Here is a 23,960-nt window from a genome sequence, read left to right on the forward strand (position 1 = left end):
AAACAAGCTAGAGTTCTTCCCCAAGTTCTAAGACATGGAGGTCTTGAATTACATGGACGAATCTTCCCCACAAGCTTGGTGTTGGGGTTGGAGTACTCGACATGGCCCATGAAAGCATCTGCAACGGCAGATCTTGCAACCCTACTTCTGCTCAATGTGTGACCAACCCTTGTCAGAGATGCCCTACATGACTAGCCTAAATCGGCTCGACATGGGCGGCTTGGACTCTCATCATCATGGATCAGTGTCGACAGTGGATGTCCATAGACGTTGCTCAAACTCAACAACATATGTCCACTTGACTTCGATTAGGTGGCACGCTTTGGGTCACAAGCTCCAAAGGGTCAAAACTCTAGGTTCGACCCTTTATTGGTTGAACCTAGAAATGACGGCATTCACGTGCTGTTTTCTTGTTGAAAACACTGCTCGAAGTTTACGTAGACTTCTCTTCAAGGGTGAAAACATATTAACTGACCTTAGTAGTTGTACAACGTTGTTTGCGCTTCATTTCTTTCATGGAGGTGCTGTCGTTGGAGCACCTTCCCTGTTACCTAGGGTTGCCATAATTAATGGTGTATGGTGATGTTGCAACTATTCCGTTGATCGCTCTTTTTTTCCTTTTTGTTAATGATAACTATAAAAGTGGATCATTTCTAGAAAAAGCTGCAAGCTACTACCTCCGTCCTGGTTTATTGGCCCTTATTATAATATGTGCCAATTTTTGATCATATATTTAACTAACAAAATGTTCATGCATGTCACAAAAAATTATTCCATTGAAAACTATGTTCAAATACGAATCTAACGATATAATTTTTGTTCACATGCAGTAACATTTTGTCAATTAAATCTTTTATCAAAATTTAGCACAAATTACAAAGGGGACTAACAAACCAGGACGGAGGTAATATTTTGTACAAATTCGCAAGAAGTAAGAAGCTACAATTGGACAATTAGCTAGAGTAATAATTATTGCTCACTGATGATATTTATCAATACGAAGAGTACATACTTGTTTGCCAAATAAGCAGGACTGGTTACACAATTGAAATGTGGGAGTGGATTAGATCCACATTTGATGAAATAAAAGACAAAGTACGGAAAGCAAATCTTATTCGACGCCCATGCAACAGTACGCCCGTTAATGGGCTGGGCAAGTGAAACCAGACGGGCACTTCTTGCCGCAGTGGTTGAGGAGGAGTCTGATGTCCACAGGCACGTTGAGGTGGAGGCCGAGGATGTTGGCCCTGACGGCGGTGCAGAGGCAGACGGCGGCGTCGAGGTCGGCCAACCCCTGGAGCAGCGGGCAGCACTGGTCGTGCGCCGGAACGCCAACCTTGAGGCCGAGCAGCCCGCCGAGAACGTTGGCGCACACCCTCAGGTTGAGCACGTTGATGGAGCACTGCCCGGCGCCGTGGCCGTGCCCTCCTCCTCCATGGTATGGCGGCGGAACGACGATGGTTGGTGTCGGCACAACGGTCGGCGGTTGGCAATAGGTGCTTCCGCAGCCGTGGGCGGCGACGGCAGAGAGGAGAAGGCTCAGGGCGACGAAGAGGGCAGTGTTGGATGCCATTATGATTGTGTGGCGTGCTAGAGTAATATAGCTAGTGCTTTGGGTTTGGGATGCATGAGAGCTTGGAGAGAGTGTTGTATTTATAGCCTGGTGATATGGATGCATGCACGCATGGCATCGAGCTGTTTGACGTAGTAGCTTACGTATGTATGCATGATCAGACGTGGCCATGTGTGATTCGATCGGTTTCAAGACTTCTAGGTTGTCCTCTCGATGTATCATTTGTTTTACAGAGATACGACAAGATTTAAGCATGATACGCTTTACCAATTCTGGAGATATGGCAACAAGTTGAGCAACACCCTTGCACGTTCATGCATGTTACACGCAAACAGTGCAATACCTTGTCATGCTACAAAACATATTTTAGATTATGTATAAGCAAGTTGAGAAAGCATCAGAGGACACGGAAATATGGGCGCGCATAGACACCGGAAGCTAGGCCGATATCGAGGATTACGTTACGTCCATTCATTTGGCGTATTATAAGCGTGCGTGAGGTGAGGGAGACCATGAATGAACAAGCTGGAGCCATGTCCATCTTTGATGGTACCATCAGTATGATATGCTGGTTCTGCAGATCCATCCATTGATAGTCATCTGGGTTTAGTTATGGAATGATAGAGATTAATCAGGTGCTTATCATTGTCATTTCGATATGATAGGCAGAGCTTTACCTGAGTTTTCTTTCAAGGGGAACTTTGCCACATATTAAGCTTGACGGATTAATTCATTTGTGTCCTAGCTAGGCGTCAGTTTATGAGACCTTAACAATATTTTTCTTTAAACCTAAACCTTGCCAGATTATTTTTGGCGGGGAATCAAAGAGTTTTATTCCATAGCAACAGGCTTACAATCTGCTAGTATAATTTCTTGAAGAAAATCCGGGCCCCTATGCAATCAACAAGCGGTGCTTCGAGCTGTCCGCACATAATTTGCGAGATAATGAGGTGCCCCATTATGTGACCTAGCTATCTTAAGAGGTTTAAACCCCGTTCTTCCATTAAGACCTTGATTTCCTTATCCAGATTACCAAAAGGCGAATTGACGGGGAAAACATTCGACATCAAAGATAGACCCAATGATACGGGGCAAGTCTATGTGATGACCTGCTATTCATGAATTTGAGGTGGATTTGAGGAAGAATACAAGCTCACAAGGAAAAGTAACACATATTGCAACAAAATGTACACATGGATAAATAGTTGATCCAAATCATCCACAAGAGAGAGAGGGAACAAGCTAGGGTTCTTCCCAAGTCATCACATATCTCAGGGCGTCGCGTCGCGCCGCAGATCTCCCAGGGTGTCTCCTCCTCGCGTCGCTGATCTCCCGCGAACAACGAAGACACGCGAACGGTGACCTCCCTCGAACGGTTCCTCGTGGATCCTTCGAACGGTTCGTCCGAGCAGCGCAAGTGCGATGCCTCCAAGGTATCCACACGTGCAGGGAGCAGTGTCGAGCAGCGGACTGCTTGGTCCGGTCGCGCGGCCTGGACGTGGGGAGTGGCAGTGGCTGTCCAGGGAGGAAAAAGATCAACCCTAAGAGGTGTGCCCACTCCCCTTTATATAGACCTCCAAGGTGGGCTGAACACTTGAGCCCACTGGGAGTCTGCTTTCATTTTCCACTCGGATCCGATCCGAATGGGCTGCAGCCCCTTAAGTGTGCGACCCTATAGGTTCACATACACATGGACACTACCAGAGTCGATAGTTGGTAGCGGCTCCTAGCAGAACGTGCCAGCTCCCATGTGTGTGTAAAGTCGTTTGACGAACCTCGACAATGTGTCATATGTAACATTCCTTTTGCCTCACGATATTTGTTGTCGAGCTCAAGGCGAGTACTTGTTACCCTTGTGGTAGCTCGAGCTCTCTTCTCGAAACCGTGATACAGATTCCCGAACTTGGTTTAACACTTAACCCAAGTCGCATGGCCATGCTTTTTGAATCTGATCACTCGAGAGGGCCCAGAGAATATCTCTCCATATAGGAGGGGCAAATCCCATCTTGGTCAACCATGTCTCGCAGCAATGTCTCACGACACATCCGAAAGCTACCTTTATACCTACCAAGTTATGGAGTAGCGTTTGATAGACTCTAAGTGAGTCGATCCTCATCCCGAGAACATGCGAGGACCTCAGGTCTAGGACATGGCATAGACAATGTACTTGAGACTAATAGATGACAATATCTTGCTGCGTCTCAAAGTGGGCATGTCCGACTCGGTGATCTCCATCCTTGAGTCCACACTATCGGTTTAGCATCTCCATGCACATGACTTGTGAAACATAGTCATCAACCGAGTCGTATACTAGTCAAGGATATGTGTCCGCATAACCTTATCAACTAGCGGCCATCAGAACGATTATCATACAATACATAGTTCCACAAACAAGTCACATACTTATTGATACATCTCCAACAGTTGCTTCCGCACATCTACTCTCATCTCTAGCGTCTACTCTCGCAAGAAGTGCACGAACTTCTACTAAATTGCGTGCTATCAGTAGATCGATGTATTCTTATTCCCAAAACAAAATTTGCATCCATTCTACACAATAAATATTTGATTGTAAGTAAAACAAACCGAATCCAGAATCGCAACCGAAGCTAAACTAGCACATACCCCTTCATTTTTGCACTTGACAAACACCCATTCGGGGTGCTCCAGTGTTGTAGACACGCGGCGCACGACCTTCAGTGGACAGTCGTCGTACTTTATGAGCGGCATCGGTGTGCCGACGAGCATTTGGGCCAGCACCGAGCCCGGACGACAGCCGTTGGTGTATGACGAACTGCCAACGGGGTAGATCCAAGCGGCTAGAGGGGGAGTTAGTACCCGCATGCAGCCTGGGGGTGTTGCGGGGGCTGTGCGGACCGGTACTCGGACAATCCATGGCACACCGCAGCCTCTAGTAGCCTGCCACTCACAAATCCGGCTAGATCCGCTCCAAATCCGGCCGCCGGTTGAGCTGGGTGGGGATTGGACACAACTCGTGTTGTGGAGAGCGCGTGGTCCTGCTCGACAGCTACACGGCCACGGCGGAGGCGACGATGGCTAGGACAAGAAGGGACAAGGGCGGGGTGTGCGGCCGGAGTTTGGGGGGTGGAGGGGGAATAGAAAAAGGAATGGGTGTTTCACCGACGGGCGGGCCAGGGGCGGACAAGGGCAAGCGTCGAGACTGTCCGCGCATGTTCGTTTGGCCGCAAACGCGACCCAAACTTAGGCCGGAAATGGGTCGAAAGCAGACCGAAAACGGACATTTGTCTGTTTGCTCCCGCGTGTTGGGCTGCGATTTCTGTCCGTTTTAACCCAAACGAACACGGGCAGACGATTTGGGGTTGTGAATTGGAGTTGGCCTAAGACATGGAGGTCTTGAATTACATGGAGGAATATTCTCCACAAGCTCGGTGTAGGGGTTAGAGTAATCGACATGTCTCGTGAAGGTCTAGAACGATAGATCTCGTAACCCTAATTCTGCCCGATGTGTGGCTCAACCCTTGTTAGAGGTGCCCTACCCGACTGGCCTAAATCGTCTTGACATGGGCGACTTGGATTCTCGGCGTCTCTAAATCCAGAACCTACGTGTTGGAAAGTCCTATTTGTGAAGCAAGTGTCCCATCAAAGTAGTGTATTGGATATTTAATCATCACACCACCCTTGTATATATATTAGGTTCACATGCAAGTGTTGGACATTTTCAGAACCACCTCGCGCATTTTCAAAAGATGCGCTAATCTGTGGGCCGCTTGGTCTAGGGATTTGACCGGCTTTGAAAGGGGGTTGACCATGGTGACTTTCTCTTTGTTTATGTTAGGGTAGATCATAGTGACATGTCAAAATAAAGTTGATCCCATGTCTTCACAAGATTCCCTCCCGTCGCCTTGAAGTGTGTGTGTGTGTGTGGGTGGGTGGGTGTGGGTGGGGGTGGGGTTGTCATACTCTAAGTCTAGAACCTTCGTGCCAGATAGTCCTATTGTGAAGTAAGTGCCATGTCAAAGTTCTGTATTGGATATTTAAATAAAACCACCTTTTATACATATATTAGGGCTACATGTAGGTGGTGGAGGTTTTTCAGCCCTACTCGCGTGGTTTCGGACAAAGTGCTGATCCATGGGCCCTGCTTGGTCTAGGGCTTTGACTGGCTTTGAAAAGTGGTAGACAATAGTGACTTTTTATTTGTTTGTGTTAGGGTAGGCCATAGGTTCATGTCAAACCAATATTGAGCCTATTTCTTCACAAGATTCCCTCTCGTCACCTCGAAGTGGGAGTGTCACACTGTAAGTCTAGAACCTTCGTGCTAGATAGTCATGTTTGTGACACAAATACGACATGAAAGTTGTGTATTGGGTATTTAAACATCACAGAATCCCTGTATACATATATTAGGCCCACATGCAATTGGTGTAGGTTTTTTGAACAACCCTCGCGTGGCGTTTCGGGTGAAGCGTTGATTCATGGGCCCCACTTGGTCTAGGGTTGTGACCGGCTTCCAAAAAGGGTTGACCATGGTGACTTTCTCTTTGTTTGTGTTAGGGTAGGTCATAGTGACATGCCAAACCAAGATTGAGCCCAAGTCTCCACAAGATCCCCTTTCGTCGCCTTGAAGTGGGGATGTCGCACTCTAAATAAAGAACCTCAAGTCAGATAGTCCTGTTTGTGAATCAAGTGCCACATCAAAGTTGTGTATTGGATATTTAAATATCACACCACCCTTATATACATATATTAGGGCCACATGCAAGTGGTGGATTTTTATGACCCTCCCCCGCGTAGTTTTAGACAAAGCGCTGATCCATGGGCCCCACTTGGTTTAGGGCTTTGACTGGCTACAGAGGGGGTTGACCATGGTGAATTTCTCTTTGTTTGTGTTAGATTAGGTCAAAGTGACATTTCAAACTAAGATTGAGCCCATGTCTTCACAAGATTCCCTCCTATCGCCTTGAAGTGGGGGTCTTGAACCTTCGTCCGAGATAGACCTGTTTGTGAAACAAGTGCCACATTAAAGTTGTGCATTCGATATTTAAACATCACACCACCCTTGTATGTTGGGGAACGTTGCAGAAAACAAAAATTTTCCTACTCGTTTCACCAAGATCGTCTAGGAGTTCATCTAGCAACGAGTGATTAGATGCATCTACATACCTTTGTAGATCGCGCACGGAAGCGTTCAAAAGAACGGTGATGATGTAGTCGTACTCGACGTGATCCAAATCACCGATGACCAGCGCCGAACGGACGGCACCTCCGCGTTCAACACACGTACGGGACGGGAGACGTCTCCTCCTTATTGATCCAGCAAGGGGGAAGGAGAGGTTGATGAATATCCAGCAGCACGACGGCGTGGTGGTGGATGCAGGGCGTCACAGCAGCAGGGCTTCGCCGAGACTACGAGGGAGAGACGTAACGGGGGGAGATGGAGGCGCCAGGGGCTGGTGTGAAATCCCTCCTCTCCCCCCACTATATATAGGGGTGCCAGGGGGGGCGCCGGCCCTAGTAGATGAGATCTACTAGGGGGGGCGGCGGCCAAGGGGAGGTTTCCCTCCCCCCCAAGGCACCTAGGGGTGCCTTCCACCACATGGACTCTTCCATGGTGGAAACCCTAGGCGCATGGGCCTATAGGGGCTGGTGCCCTTGGCCCATCTAGGCCAAGGCGCACCCCCTACAGCCCATGTGGCCCCCCGGGACAGGTGGCCCCACCCGGTGGACCCTCGGGACCCTTCCGGTGGTCCCGGTACAATACCGATAACCCCGAAACTTGTCCCGATGCCCGAAATAGCACTTCCTATATATAATTCTTTACCTCCGGACCATTCCGGAACTCCTCGTGAAGTCCGGGATCTCATCCGGGACTCCGAACAACATTCGGGTTTCTGCATATACATATCTTCATAACCCTAGCGTCACCGAACCTTAAGTGTGTAGACCCTACGGGTTCGGGAGACAAGCAGACATGACCGAGACGACTCTCCGGTCAATAACCAACAGCGGGATCTGGATACCCATGTTGGCTCCCACATGCTCCACGATGATCTCATCGGATGAACCACGATGTCGAGGATTCAATCAATCCCGTACGCTATTCCCTTTGTCTATCGATATGTTACTTGCCCGAGATTCGATCGTCGGTATCCCAATACCTCGTTCAATCTCGTTACCGGCAAGTCACTTTACTCGTACCGTAATGCATGATCCCGTGACCAGACACTTGGTCACTTTGAGCTCATTATGATGATGCATTACCGAGTGGGCCCAGTGATACCTCTCCGTCATACGGAGTGACAAATCCCAGTCTTGATCCATGTCACCCAACAGACACTTTCGGAGATACCCGTAGTCTACCTTTATAGTCACCCAGTTATGTTGTGACGTTTGGCATACCCAAAGCACTCCTACGGTATCCGGGAGTTACACGATCTCATGGTCTAAGGAAAAGATACTTTGACATTGGAAAACTCTAGCAAACGAACTATACGATCTTGTGCTATGTTTAGGATTGGGTCTTGTCCATCACATCATTCTCCCAATGATGTGATCTCGTTATCAATGACATCCAGTGTCCATAGTCAGGAAACCATGACTATCTGTTGATCAACGAGCTAGTCAACTAGAGGCTCACTAGGGACATGTTGGTGTCTGTTATTCACACATGTATTACGATTTCCGGGTAACACAATTATAGCATGAATAAAGACAATTATCATGAACAAGGAAATATAATAATAATGCTTTTATTATTGCCTCTAGGGCATATTTCCAACATTGTATAGATATTAGGGCCAAATGCAAGTGGTGGAGGTTTTCCGCCCCTCCCTCGCGTGGTTTCGGAGGAAGCACCAACCTATGGGCCCCGCTTGGTGTAGGGCTTTGACTTACTTAAAATGGGTGGAGAACATGATGATATTCTCTTTGTTCATGATAGGGTAGGCCGTAGGGACATGTCAAACCAAGATTGATCTCATGTTTTCACAAGATTACCTCCCGTCGCCTCACAGTGCTGGTGTCGCACTAAAGTTCACTAGATTCCCACTCGGTAGCTATATTATATGCCCCAATTGAATTCTTGTAAGTGATTGTCTTCTTTTTTGTTGCTCAGGTCCTATGACCAATTATAACACACACAAAGAGAATAGTCCAGATGGAATCATCCCTTTTCAAGAAAAGTCAGGGGGTACACTTTTCTAGGCTTACCGAATAGGGGACTCATCAAATCGCATGAATTATGGTTGGAACATCTAAATTGGGTAAACTATGGGGGTAAGGCTAAGGTAATGCCACAACTTTAAAGTGGCAAAGTGATGGTAATTAGAGAGAGGTTGGAAAGTACATCAAGGGCATCAAAAGGGTGATGAAAACTAGCGGTAGAGAATGGTGAGAAAGAGAGTAAAAAGTTATAAAATGCAATGGAAAACCTTAAGAAGTCATTTTGCATATACAATATAGATTTGCAAAAAAAAGAACGTAAAGCATAGTGTACGCCGTCACGGAGTCGTCAACCACCTCCGTGGTGGCCATGTGGCAAGAAACTATGTCGAGTTCTTCTGTAAACCAAGATCCTTCTGGGCTATATGTCGAGCTTCATTTGAACCCAGTGTGTTTTAAAGCAACACTAGGATTACTGTCACCTAGCTGAGATCTCCTTTTTTTGCCGTGCATTATGTATTATGTACTTGGCTTCCTATCCCCTAAGCCGAGCACCCGATACCTTACTTCGTAATACTCAGCAACATGTGTTTTTCCTGTAGTGATACTCGTGTTTCCCAAAAGAAAATTGGACAATCAGCTAGAGTAATATATTTTTTGCGAGAAACTTCTAGTCTATTCTTCTTTAATCATGGCAGGGCAAAGAACAACAATGGTAATAAAAATTACAACCATGTCCATGGACCACCTAGCGACTACTACAAGCACTGTAGCAAGCCGAAGGCACGTCGCCATCATCGCCCCTCGCTCACCAAAGTCAGGCAAACCTTGTTGTAGTAGATAGTCGGGACGTCGTCGTGCTAAGGCCCCATACGACTAGCGCACCAGAGTAGCAACCATCACAGACGAAGAAAGTTGTAGATCAGAAGGTCCAAACTTGTAAACACCTAGACGAAGATGAATGAAGATCGGATCCAAATAGTTCCATCGAAGACCAACTCATTATACCTAGTTCAATCTCGTTACCGGCAAGTCTCTTTACTCGTTCCGTAATACTTTATCCTGCAACTAAATCATTAGTCACATTGCTTGCAAGGCTTATAGTGATGAGCATTACCGAGAGGGCCCAGAGATACCTCTCTGATACACGGAGTGACAAATCCTAATCTCGATCTATGCCAACCGAACAAATACCTTCAGTGACACCTGTAGACCATCTTTATAATCACCCATTTACGTTGTGATGTTTGATAGCACACAAAGTGTTCCTCCGGTATTCGGGAGTTGCATAATATCATGGTGAGAGGAACATGTATGAGTCATGAAGAAAGCAGTATCAATGAAACTGTAACGATCATAATGCTAAGCTAATGAATGGGTCTTGTCCATCACATTATTCTCCTAATGATGTGATCTCGTTCATCAAATGACAACACATGTCTATGGTTAGGAAACATAACCATATTTGATAAACGAGCTAGTTAGTAGAGGCATACTAGGGACACTTATGTTTTGTCTATGTATTCACACATGTACTAAGTTTCCGTTTAATACAATTCTAGCATGAATAATAAACATTTATCATGAAATAAGGAAATAAATAATAACTTTATTATTGCCTCTAGGGAATATTTCCTTCATTTCTTTCTCCTTTCCTCCGTCCATCTCTCCCTCCGATTCCAGCAACAGAGAGAGAAAGGGACGAGCGGTCAAGACCTCCTCTGCTCCCGTCGTGCACGATGGCGGCAAAGCGGACGGCTGCGGTGACGTGGCCTTCCCCCTCGCCGATTGTGCGTCCACCTTGTGGTGAGCACGACCATCGAGCGGTTTGGTAGCGGTGCCTTTTGCCCCGTGGGGTGGTTCTTCTTCCCGGATCCTCGGCATGCCGATGCAATTCGGGATCGAGAGGAACGGCGCGGCCATGTGCGGTGGCGAAACTTTTCTTTGAGATTTCTTTGCTCTGTCTAGGGGTTTTGGGGAAAGGGGATTTCTTTCTGTGATTTCTTTTCAACCGAAAAAATCTAACCCGGTCTGGCTGATACCATTAATAAATTCACTTTGGCTCGGATAGGTTAGATCAATCTGGTAAACCTACCTTCTGCCTTGCCTTGCGAGCTCAAACCAACAGCCATGGTGATGTTGTGGCGGCGCTGATGGCAATGAGATGGTGGTGGTGGTGTACTTCCCGTGAGCACCGCGGTAACCCTAGATCGGTAGGGGATTGTTGGTGGGGATTGTGGAAGCGATGAACTTCGTCAGTCATGCCCCGGCCCCCACCTCTGTTTATATATGCGCGGGTTACAGGGGCCCACCAACCAGAAGAGGGTTGGGCTCCCCCGATCAGGGCGCGGATCTAAGGGCCCGTTGGGCCGCTGGGCCCACACGGAGGAGATCAACCTAACATCAAGTTGATCACCTTGTCGGGAGTTACATCTGCTTGACTCTCCGTTAGTCCAGAGGGAATGCCCGGGACGAGTGGCTGCTAGGTCTAGGCGCCGTGCTTGGACCTGAAGACATGGAGCCTGCACGTGTACGTTTTGACTCCCATCCGAGAGCAGCCAGGACGAAGTTCTTGCCGTCGCCGTCCGGCAGGAGGCCGATGAGGTTCTGGTCGATCGTCTCTCTGTAGATGTACGGGCCGACGTCTGGGAGCAGATCGAGCGACGCCTTGGCCTTGCTCTTGCAGCCTGGCCCTCCCGCCCTGTAGATGAAGTACTCTGCTGGGCTAGCAGCAAGGTGGGCGCAGAGGAGGGCGAGGTTCTCCGACGACCAAACAATCTCTGGCACCGTGGGGGCACTGTGGCCGGTGGGGCTGTAAACATAGAATCTGGACAAGCGCGGCGGATCGTTGATGACGAAGGTCACCTGGACAGGCCCTAATTTTGTCAAGGTTCTGGCGGTGGTATCATTCACGGGGAAGTCGATGTATCCATTTGAGTTGAGGAGGATGTAGTCCGGTCTGCTCGACTGAAAGGCGGATTTCGACATTATGGGTTGGATTTGAGAATTGAGGAGGGGGGAGGGACGAGCGAGGCTGACGAGACTATATGGCGGCAGCGCTCTAGTTCGGTTTGGTTTCGTACTCCGAAGGCCAGACAACTCCACTCCGTATACATACTGAAACTAAGCAACCCTTTTACGAGATCCCGGGTTCAAAATTTTCAAGATCTGATCCTTTTCCTACTCCCGGGGTCTTTGACGATAGGGGTTCATGCCCTAACGTAAAAAACTTCTAAGTATCAAATACAATGCTTGTACCCACCTACTGCCGAGCACCTCGGTGGTAGTGGTGCACAGACTACTACTACCTGTTAGAAGGGAGAGAGAGGGATTTGTGGAATCGTTATTGTATTGCTTGAGCCTCGTGGGCACATATATAGGAGTACAAAGACCAACTTGGAGTACAAGACAAGGCAGGATCAAATCCTAGTCTATCCTATACTTCCTAATAATCATTATACTCAACATCCCCCTGCAGTCACAATGGTAGCGACGCGGACGGTGAAATTGGAGAAGAATCCGAAGGCAAGCCAACGACCAATCTAGTCCAAGATGATGAAGATGTCAACGAAGTAGACACGCGTTGAGATGATGAATGGTGGCGGGCGATACCACTGATCTATAGATCGGATAATCAAAAAAGAGAACGCTGATCAAAGTGACCGGCGAGAGATAGAAAAATCTAGATCAAGAGCGATCAGGGAAAAAGACTCTCTAGGGCAGTCAATCAACACGACCGGCGGACGAACTCTAGGTACAGGCGGCGCGGCCCCTGGCGGCGCTGATGGAGGCCGATCGCCACGGGGGCGGCGCAGAGCGGAAGCGGCGGGCGACGGCTAGGGTTGGGTCGGTTAGGCTGATACCATGTTAGAAGGCAGAGAGGTATTTGGTGGAATTGTTGTTGTATTGCTTTAGCCTCATGGGCATATATATAGGAGAGACATGACCATCTTGGAGTACAAGGCAAGGTAGAATAATATCCTACGCTATTCTATCTTTCGTAACAATCAATATACTCAGCACTACCAACCTGTTTGGCGGAGGAGGAGCCAACACCCTCGTTTATGTCGCTATTCTGGCAGGCGCAGGAGGAGCAGTGGTACAACTTGTTCCTTCTCGAGCAACACCAACTAACAAAGGAACAGATCTATGGCAAGCGCACGAGCGAGGAATTCGTGGCGGCCATGGCCGCGGCGAACCCCAGCTTCGTTGCCAAGCAGCAGGCGCTCTATGAGGCCGCCCGCACTTGAGCTGTCGCTGGAAACATACAAGCGGCGTAGCCGGACGCAGAGGCGATCGCGGACGAGAACACCGCCAGCTGCACGTCCTACGCATCCTACGCATCGCCAAACGCTGATTGGCTGCGCCGGTGGGACGATGAGTGTGCCATCCCCTCCACTCCATCGTGGATCTCATGTCCACCTACGACGAACGGGTCGCATAATCCGAAAAGAATGAATAGGAAATGGGAGGCGACGGGCCCTCAAGTCCCATGTGGGCCATTCCATCTCACATGTTCTACTCTTCCATACTGGCGATCGCACCTTCACTTTGCGGACATTATTGATGCCTCTAATGGAGACGGCGATATGAGCCTGGAGATCGCGGGAAAGGAACAACAAGGACGTGGGGACGGCCACCGCCACATGCTAGGTTTAGGCCCGGTCGCTTTTCCAATTAAAATATGTCAAACATGTAATGAATGTGCTTCGATTTAGATGAAAATCATCCGGTTTGCATGTAATTTATTCGATTTGTTGAAAGCATGTTGGAAATGTATGCAGCTATAGTTGGATGACTGGCTCCCACATCAGTGTCCACGGACTTGTCCCCCTGGTCCACGGACAAATGCAGTGTTCGATTTGGGGGCCAGCGTTAGAGATGCTCTAAGACAAGTAATAAAGTTGTTATTATTCTATTGTCATGTGCACAACTAAGTTTATATTTTATGTTAGAATTGCAAATGGTTCTTGAATGTAAGGTTCAAAGAAAAACCTAGTTGTATGTGTAGAAAGATAAACACCAAAAAATCCCTAGTCAGACCTCTGGACCAACAAGAACACCGCCAATAATGAGAGCATGCTGTTAGGGTAAGAATGGAGTTCAATAGACCCAATGATACATGGCAAGCGCTATATATGATGGTCCGATCTTTATGAATTGAAGGTGGATTTGAGAAAGAACACGAAGAACGAGGAGAAAATCTAGCACAAATTGTAGCAAAAGGTACATATGGATAAATAGTTGATTCAAATCATGAGAGAGAGAGATGAGATGAAACAAGCTAGATTTCTTCCCGAAGTTCTAAGACATGGTTGTCTTGAATTACATGGAGGAACCTTCCCCACAAGCTTGGTGTTGGGGTTGGAGTACTCGACATGGCCCGTGAAGGCGTCTACAATGGCTGATCTGGTAACCCTACTTCTGCTCGATGTGTGGCTCAACCCCTGTCAGAGGTGCACTGCATGACTGGCCTAAATCGGCTTGACATGGGCGGGACTCTCGACATCATGGGATCAGTGTCGATGGTGGATGTCCATAGGCATTACTCAAACTCAACACCATGTGTCCACTTGACTTCGGTTAGATGGCATACTTTGAGTGTTGGCTCACGAGCTCCAAATGGTCAAAACTCTAGGTTTGACCCTTCATTGGTTGAACCTAGAAATGGCGGCATTCACGTGTTGTTCTCTTGTTGAAAGCACTGATTGAAGTTTACTAAGACTTCTCTCCAAGGGTGAAAAGCTGTTAGCTGACCTTAGTAGTCATATCCAGTTACAACGTTGTTTGTGCATCATTCCTTTCATGGAGGTGTTGTTGTTGGAGCACCTCCATGTTACCCTAGGGTTGCCATCATTAATGGTGGATGGTGATGTTGCATCTGTTCCGCTCTTTTTATTTCCTTTTTTTAATAACTAAAAAGCGGATCATTTCTAGTAAAAGTTGCAAGCTATTTTGTACAAATTCACAAAAAGGAAGAAGCAACAATTGGACAACAAAAATGCTTCTACGTAAGCTCTTCACCCCATAGCATTAGGATGGTCACAGTGGGGAGTAACTTATGCTAGTGTCATGTATATGATACTAGTCTAAGTTACTACTTTCATAGTGCAAAGTAACATAGTAGTAGTGTCATAGATGGCTTTATTTATTAGCTTGTAGACTCATCTTGTATTGGGAATCGCTATGTTACTACTTCTCATTAACTACTTGACACATAAGCAAACATTTCTTGGAGTGTGGTATGTTACTCGCTAAGTTACTCCCACTATGACTAGCCTTACGTGGGTGTAGCAAAGCACATTGGACGATTAGCTAGAGTAATAATTATGGGTTAATTATCCTTTTGCCCTCAGTGCTGTCCATGTACTCATTTTTGCCCTCAGATGCGAATTGTGCTCAGTTTTGCCCCTAGTCCTTGCACACCGACTCGTTCCGTGAACTCTGCCGTCTCCGTCAGGTCAACCTTTTGACTCGGCCCTTACAGGTGGGACTAGGCGGCAGAGACGGACAATTTTATTCAGACCATTGCATGGGTGGCTTGTGGGACCCAGTAGAGAGTCGTTGAGCAGAGAGCCGTTGTGGGTGTGCTATATAAGAGGGCAATAGCGGCGGTGACCATGGCGACAGAGAGCACGGCGGCGAACACGGCGAGAGAGAGAGAGAGAGAGAGAGAGCACGTCAATGGGAAGCTAGCTGTGGAGGGCGCGGTGATACGTCTCCAACGTATCTATAATTTTTTATCGTTCCATGCTATTATATTGCCCCTTTTGGATGTTTATGGGCTTTATTTTACACATTTATATCATTTTTAGGACTAACCTACTAACCGGAGGCCCAGCCCGTATTGCTGTTTTTTTGCCTATTTCAGTATTTCGAAGAAAAGGATTATCAAACGGAGTCCAAACGAAATGAAACCTTCGGGAGCGTGATTTTTGGAACGAACGTGATCTAGAGGACTTGGAGTGCAAGCCAAGAAGCAGCCGAGGCGGCCACAAGGGTGGAGGGCGCGCCCACCCCTACAGGGTGCGCCCCCTATCTCGTGGGCCCCTCGGGCGGCCACCGACCTACTTCTTCCTCCTATATATACCCATCTACCCCGAAAACATCCAGGGAGCCAACGCAAAACAATTTCCACCGCCGTAACCTTCTGTATCCGCGAGATCCCATCTTGGAGCCTTCGATGGCACTCCACCGGAGGGGGGATCGACCACGGAGGGCTTCTACATCAACACCATAACCCCTCCGATGAGTTGTGAGTAGTTTACCACAGACCTTCGGGTCCATAGTTATTATCTAGATGGCTTCTTCTCTCTTGTGGAGATCTATTCAATGTAACTCTTTTTGCGGTGTGTTTGTCGAGATCCGATGAATTGTGGGTTTATGATCAAGTTTATCTATGAGAAATATTTGAATCTCCTCTGAATTCTTTTATGTATGATTGAGTTATCTTTGCAAGTCTCTTTGAATTATCAGTTTGGTTTGGCCTACTAGATTGATCTTTCTTGCAATGGGAGAAGTGCTTAGCTTTGGGTTCAGTCTTGCGGTGTCCTTACCCAGTGACAATAGGGGTTGCAAGGCACGTATTTTATTGTTGCCATCGAGGATAAAAAGGTGGGGTTTATATCATATTGCATGAGTTTATCCCTCTACATCATGTCATTTTTCTTAATGTGTTACTCTGTTCTTATGAACTTAATACTCTAGATGCATGCTGGATAGCGGTCGATGTGTGGAGTAATAGTAGTAGATGCAGGCAGGAGTCGGTCTACTTGTCACGGACGTGATGCCTATATACATGATCATGCCTAGATAATCTCATAATTATTCGCTTTTCTATCAATTGGTCGACAGTAATTTGTTCACCCACCGTAATACTTATGCTATCTTGAGAGAAGCCACTCGTGAAACCTATGGCCCCCGAGTCTATCTTTTATCATATAAGCTTTCAATCTACTTTTATTTGCATCTTTACTTTTCGTATCTATATTATAAAATACCAAAAATATATTTATCTTATCATACTATCTCTATCAGATCTCACTTTCGCAAGTGGCCGTGAAGGGATTGACAACCCCTTTATTGCGTTGGTTGCGAGTTCTTTGTTTGTTTGTGTAGGTACGTGGGACTTTTGAGGAGCCTCCTACTGGATTGATACCTTGGTTCTCAAAAACTGAGGGAAATACTTACGCTAATATTGTTGCATCACCCTTTCCTCTTCAAGGAAAACCAACGCAAGCTCAAGACGTAGAAAGAAGGATTTCTGGCACCGTTGCCGGGGAGGTCTTCGCTCAAGTCAAGACATACCAAGTTCCCATCACAAACTCATCTCCCTCGCATTTACTTTATTTGCCATTTGCCTCTCATTTTCCTCTCCCCCACTTCACACTTTCCGTTTTATTCGCCCGCTCTTTCCCAATCTTCTCACGGTTCTCTTTCGCTTGCCTTTTTCCGTTTGCTCGTGTGTTAGATCGTTTACCTTGTCTTAATGGCTAGTTCCTTGTCCGCTCCTATGTCTCCCGAGTTTGAAGTTCTTCACTTCAAGCAAAGACAAGGAGAAAACTTAAAAGATGCTTGGTATAGGATGATGGAATCTTATCGTAATTGCACCCTAGAGGTGAATTTTAGAATTCTACTTCGCAATTTTTATGTTGGGCTAAATATGTCGCATAGACAACTCTTGGATTGCATTGCCAAGGGAAATTTTATTGGAATTGATCCCAGTATTGCACATGAAATTATAGAGGTAATAGTGGGAACACTACCTCAAAAAGGGGGATCACATCCTACCCAAGAAGAAACACAAGTATTTGGAAAAATTTGCGAAGTAACAAAATTTTTACAAAAGTCTCTTGAGCCTCTTAAAAGTGTTAGCGGAAATCTTCACCACATGAATATGTTGATTACTCTTTGCAATAAGCGGTTGGATTCTTTGGATCTAAAAATTTCTGAGTATGAAGGGAAACGTAAAGAACCTTCCAGATTCGAGCATGACTCCGCTAAAAAATTGAAAATTAAAGATGGCACTACTTAGATCTATCTTCGCTTTTATGCCTAGCTAGGGGCGTTAAACGATAGCGCTAGTTGGGAGGCAACCCAATTTTATGTGTGTTTTTTGTTTTTGTTTCTGTTTAGTAATAATTTTTACATCTACCTTCTGTTTAGATGCGTTTTTATGTTTTAATTAGTGTTTGTGCCAAGTAGAACCTATAGGATAACCTACGGTGATAGTTAATTTGATTCTGCTAAAAACAGAAACTTTGCGCGCACTAAATTAGTTTTGTTAAATCACAGAAACGTGATTTTTCATTGATTCTTCTTTCTGTAGATCAATAGACAAATTGTCCAGGACTTCCTATTTTGGTAGGAGTTTTAGAGTTCCAGAAGTTTGCATTAGTTACAGATTGCTACAGACTGTTCTGTTTTCGACAGATTCTGTTTTTCGTGTGTTGTTTGTTTATTTTGATGCCTCTATGGCTAGTATTAAGTAGTATGAACCATAGAGAATTTGAAATACAGTAAGTTTAACACCAATATAAATAAAGAATGAGTTCATTACAGTACCTTATGTGGTGGTTTTGTTTTCTTTCACTAACGGAGCTTATGAGATTTCCTGTTGAGTTTTGTGTTGTGAAGTTTTCAAGTTTTGGGTAAAGATTTGATGGACTATGGAATAAGGAGTGGCAAAATCCTAAGCTTGGGGATGCCCATGGCACCCTAAGATATTCAGGAATAGCCAAAATCCTAATCTTGGGGATGCCCCCGGAAGGCATCCCCTCTTTCGTCTTCGTTCATTGGTAACTTTACTTGGAGCTATATTTTTATTCGCCACATGATATGTGTTTTGCTTGGAGCGTCGTGTATGATATTAGTATTTGCTTTTTAGTTTACCACAATCATCCTTGATGTACACACCTTTTGGGAGAATCCCACTTGATTGAAATTTATTAGAATACTCTATGTGCTTCACTTATATCTTTTGAGCTAGATAGTTTTTGCTCTAGTGCTTCACTTATATCTTTTAGAGCACGGCGGTGGCTTAATTTTGTAGAAATTGCTAGTCTCTCATGCTTCACTTATATTATTTTGAGAGTCTCTTAGAACAACATGGTATTTGCTATGGTTATAAAATTGGTCCTATAATGGTAGGCATCAAGTTGGGTATAATAAAAACTATCATTGGAAGTGAATTGGATGCTATGATCAATTTGATACTTGATAATTGTTTTGACATATGGAGGTAGTGATATTAAAGTCATGCTAGTTGGGTGATTATGAATTTAAAGAATGCTTGTGTTGAAGTTAGCAAGTCCCGTAGCATGCATGTATGGTTAAAATTGTGTAACAAATTTGAAACATGAAGTGTCCTTGGATTGTGCATCCTTATGAGTGGCGATCGGGGACGAGCGATGGTCTTTTCCTACCAACCTATCCCTCTAGGAGCATGCGCGTAGTGCTTGGTTTTTGACGACTTCTAAATTTTTGCAATAAGTATATGAGTTCTTTTGACTAATGTTGAGTCCATGGATTATACGCACTTTTACATATCCATCATTGCTAGCCTCTTTGGTAACGAAAATTGCCCTTTCTCAACTTGAGAGTTGGTGCAAACTTCGCCGGTGCATCCAAACCCCGTGATATGATACGCTTTATCACACATAAACCTCCTTATATCTTCCTCAAAACAGCCACCATACCTACCTATTATGGCATTTCCATAGCCATTCCAAGATATTATTGCCATGCAACTTTCCACCGTTCCATTTATCATCATGACACGCATTACTTTTGTCATATTGCCATTGCATGATCATGTAGTTGACATTGTATTTGTGGCAAATCCACCATGCATAATTTCATACATGTCACTCTTGATTCATTGCACCATCCCGGTACACCGCCGGAGGCATTCATATAGAGTCATATCTTGTTCTAGTTTTGAGTTGTAACCCATGTGTTGTAAATCAATAAAAGTATGATGATCATAATTATTAGAGCATTGTCCCCAAAAAAGAAAATAAAAAGAAAGGCCAAAAGAAAAAAAGAAAGGCCAAAGCAAAAAAAGGCCAGAAGAAAAAAAAAGAAAGGCCCAAAAAAGAAAAAAAAAGAAAAAAAGAAAATAAATAAAAAGGGGGGCAATGTTACTATCTCTTTTTCCACACTTGTGCTTCAAAGTAGCACCATGTCCTTCATATAGCGAGTCTCATATATTGTGCTTCAAAGTAGCACCATGTTCTTCATATAGAGAGTCTCATATGTTGTCACTTCCATATACTAGTGGGAATTTTTCATTATAGAACTTGGCTTGTATATTCCTACGATGGGCTTCCTCAAATGCCCTAGGTCTTCGTGAGTAAGCAAGTTGGATGCACACCCACTAGTTTTCTTTTGTTGAGCTTTCATTCATTTATAGATCTAATGCATTCGTTGCATGGCAATCCCTACTCCTCATGTAGACATCAATTGATGTCCATCTTCATAGCCCGTTGATTATCCTCGTCAATGTGAGACTTTCTCCTTTTTTGTCTTCTCCACACAATCCCATCATCATATTCTATTCCACCCATAGTGTATCCATGGCTCACGCTCATGTATTGCGTGAAAGTTGAAAAGGTTTGAGATTATTTAAGTACGAAACAATTGCTTGGCTTGTCATCGGGGGTGTAGAATTTGGGAACATTTTTGTGTAACGAAAATGAAGCATAGCCTAACTATATGATTTTGTAGGGATGAACTTTCTTTAGCCATGTTATTTTGAGAAGACATGATTGCTTTTATTAGTATGCTTGAAATATTACTATTTTTTATGTCAATATGAACTTTTATTTGAATCATTTGGATCTGAACATTCATGCCACAATAAAGAAAATTACATTGAGATTTATGCTAGGTAGCATTCCACATCAAAAATTCTGTTTTTATCATTTACCTACTCGAGGACGAGCAGGAATTAAGCTTGGGGATACTTGATACGTCTCCAACGTATCTATAATTTTTTATTGTTCCATGCTATTATATTACCCCTTTTGGATGTTTATGGGCTTTATTTTACACATCTATATCATTTTTGGGACTAACCTACTAACCAGAGACCCAGCCCGTATTGCTGTTTTTTTTTTGCCTATTTCAGTATTTCAAAGAAAAGGAATATCAAACGGAGTCCAAATGGAATGAAACCTTCGGGAGCGTGATTTTTGGAACGAACGTGATCCAGAGGACTTGGAGTGCAAGCCAAGAAGCAGCCGAGGCGGCCACAAGGGTGGAGGGCGCACCCCCCTATCTTGTGGGCCCCTCGGGCGGCCACTGTCACGCCCAATATGCGACTCTATCCAAAAGGAACTCGAAGGTCCCACCAAGGATAGACCCGCATATTGAAACGCTTTTGCAAGGTGGATATCATTACATCAACATTACATAATAGATGGGGATACATACAAGAGGCATACAATGCCACACGAATACAACATCACAATACATAAGGGCATCATCCGGCTACGGATGAATCACAAACAGAAACTCAAACGACATCCACCCTGCTAGCCCAGGCTGCCGACCTGGAACCTATCCCCTGATCGAAGAAGCAGAAGAAGAACTCAACACAAGCAAGCATCGCTCTCGCGTCATGATCATCGCATGAACCTGTACCTGCAACTGTTGTTGTAGTAATCTGTGAGCCACGAGGACTCAGCACTCCCATTACCATGGGTATCAAGACTAGCAAAGCTTACAGGGAAAGGAAGGGGTAAAGTGGTGAGGCTGCAGCAGCGACTAAGCATATATGGTGGCTAACATACGCAAATAAGAGCGAGAAGAGAGCAAATGGAACGGTCGTGAAGCTAGCAATGATCAAGAAGTGATCCTGAACTCCTACTTACGTCAAACATAACCCAGAAACTGTGTTCACTTCCCGGACTCCGCCGAGAAGAGACCATCACGGCTACCCACACGGTTGATGCGTTTTAATTCGGATCTGGTGTCAAGTTGTCTACAACCGGACATTAACAAATTCCCATCTGCCTATAACCGCAGGCACGGCTTACGAAAGATTTTACCCTGCAGGGGTGTTCCAACTTAGCCCATGACAAGCTCTCGCGATCAACGAAGGAATAGACCTTCTCCCAGGAAGACCCGATCAAACTCGGAATCCCGGTTTACAAGACATTTCAACAATGGTAAAACAAGACCAGCAAGACCGCCCGATGCGCCGACAATCCCGATAGGAGCTGCACATATCTCATTCTCAGGGAAACACCAGATGAGCAATCCGTATAACTAAAACCAGACCTCAAGTTTGCCTGAGGGGGCACTGCAAAGGGCTCTAGTTTGGCCCAACACTTAGACAAGCACTGGCCCGGGGGGGGGCTATAATAAAGATGACCCTCGAGAGAGCGACTCCCAAGGGAAAATTAGGTGGTGGTGAGGCAAATGGTAAAAGTCAATGTTGGGCCTTACTGGAGGAGTTTTATTCAAAGCGAACTGTCAAGGGGGTCCCATAAATCACCCGACCGCTTAAGGAATGCAAAATCCGGGAACATAACACCGGTATGACGAAAACTAGGGCGGCAAGAGTGGAACAAAACACCAGGCAAAAGGCCGGGCCTTCCACCCTTTACCAAGTATATAGATGCATTCATAATATAAGAGATATTGTGATATCCCAACCAAAATCCTGTCCACCATGGAGCAATCTTCAACTTCACCTGCAACTAGCAACGCTATAAGAGTGGCTGAGCAAAGCGGTAACATAGCCAAACAACGGTTTGCATAGGAAAGGTGTCAAAGGTTAGAGGTTCATGGCAATTTGGGATGGCTTGATAAACATGTGATAGGCAACGCAGCATAGCGATAGAACGAAACAACTAGCATAGCAATGATAGTAGTGAGATCCAGGGTAGCGGTCATCTTGCCTGAAATCCTGGAAGGAAGAAGAATGAGTCCATGAAGGAGATGAACGGGCGTAGTCGAACAAATCCTCACAATCGCAACATTACCGGAACTAAGAAGCAACACCAGAAAGAAACAAACAACATGGTAAACAACCATCACATAGACATGGCACGATGCACAACCAAGCATGATGCATGTCCGGTTTAATGAGGCATGGCATGGCAAAATGCAACAAACAACACTACAAATTAAGTGGAGCTCAATATGCCACGAGTTGCATATTGAAGAAACACCACATGCAAGTATTTAGTTTAATCTCGGTTATGCTACCAAACAATATTAAATGTTGTTAAACATGGCAAGAGGTGAAGCATATGAAAAACTACCTATCTAGACAAGTTTAAATGAGGCCGGAAACAACAAACAACAAGTCCGGAAAAATCCCCATATGCATATTTTTAGATTCGGTACTGTTCTGCCCTAAACATAATTTTAATGTTGTTAAACAGCAACATAAAGTGGACCATGTTAAACTAGGCATTTTCCCACCCCATTTACATATAAAGAACATTTAATTCCGAGCTACGGTTATTTAGTTATGAATTAAAGCATTTTAGCATGGCATTTAAGCAAATTAACACAAACAGCATTCTAAACATTTTAAACATAGATGAAAGTGGCATATTATTAATCTACACAACTTTCTGAGCATTTTACATATATAAAGTTTTTTAATCCGATGCATGGTTTAATAGTTATTAAATGCATGAAGTTAAAGGGGGTTTTCTGTAAATCTGTAATTCCCTGGATAAATAGCAAATTCACAGAACGGAAAAAAACCACATCGGGCCGGATCTAGCTGGCCCAAGAGTGCACAGGGGAAGGGCTGGGGGACTGCTCACTATGGGCCAAGCCCAGGTCGGTGGAGATGGCCGAAGCAGGCCGGAGGAGATGGGCCAGCGGGGGGGGTGGCCCACGTGCAGCCCACACGCAGTGGCAGTGCGTGTGCTCGCACGCACACGAGAGCACGCATGCCCGTGCGGCCATGGCGCAGGGCGGCGGCTGTGCTGGCCGGCGGGGAGGCTAGGAGGAGGCTAGGGTTGCGGGAACAGGCGGATCCGGTCGGCCGGCGCCGGATCCGGGCAACGACGACGGTGGGCGGAGCTCCGGAAGGCGCAGCACTCCGGCGGCGGCTCCGTGGGTGGCGGCGCTTCCTGGAAAGAGGGAGAGAGAGCGAGCCGGTGAGGGAGAGGGAAGGAGAGGGAAGGAGGAGAAGGGGCGGGCGGCGCTGGCCTGGCAGGGCGGCACGGGTGCTCCAGCGAGGGTCGGCGGGCGGCGGCAGCGATCGCCGGCGACG

The 23,960-nt window shown here is 45.8% G+C and overlaps 1 protein-coding gene across 1 annotated transcript; it reads right to left on the reverse strand.

Annotated features, from left to right (window-relative positions):
- Positions 1-958: 958 nt before the first annotated feature.
- On the reverse strand, positions 959-1,615 carry LOC119338738 (cortical cell-delineating protein-like). The gene has a single exon (XM_037610990.1). It carries the CDS (start codon positions 1,571-1,573, stop codon positions 1,142-1,144), a length of 432 nt encoding a protein of 143 aa, XP_037466887.1. The 5' UTR covers positions 1,574-1,615; the 3' UTR covers positions 959-1,141.
- Between the last annotated feature and the right edge of the window lie 22,345 nt (positions 1,616-23,960).

This window comes from Triticum dicoccoides, chromosome 1B (assembly GCF_002162155.2).
Source record: "Triticum dicoccoides isolate Atlit2015 ecotype Zavitan chromosome 1B, WEW_v2.0, whole genome shotgun sequence".
Taxonomy (NCBI): domain Eukaryota; kingdom Viridiplantae; phylum Streptophyta; class Magnoliopsida; order Poales; family Poaceae; genus Triticum; species Triticum dicoccoides.

Bases quoted from the DNA above. Each gene is read 5' to 3' on its own strand.
- LOC119338738 (XM_037610990.1), bottom strand. From the start codon at position 1,573: ATGGCATCCAACACTGCCCTCTTCGTCGCCCTGAGCCTTCTCCTCTCT.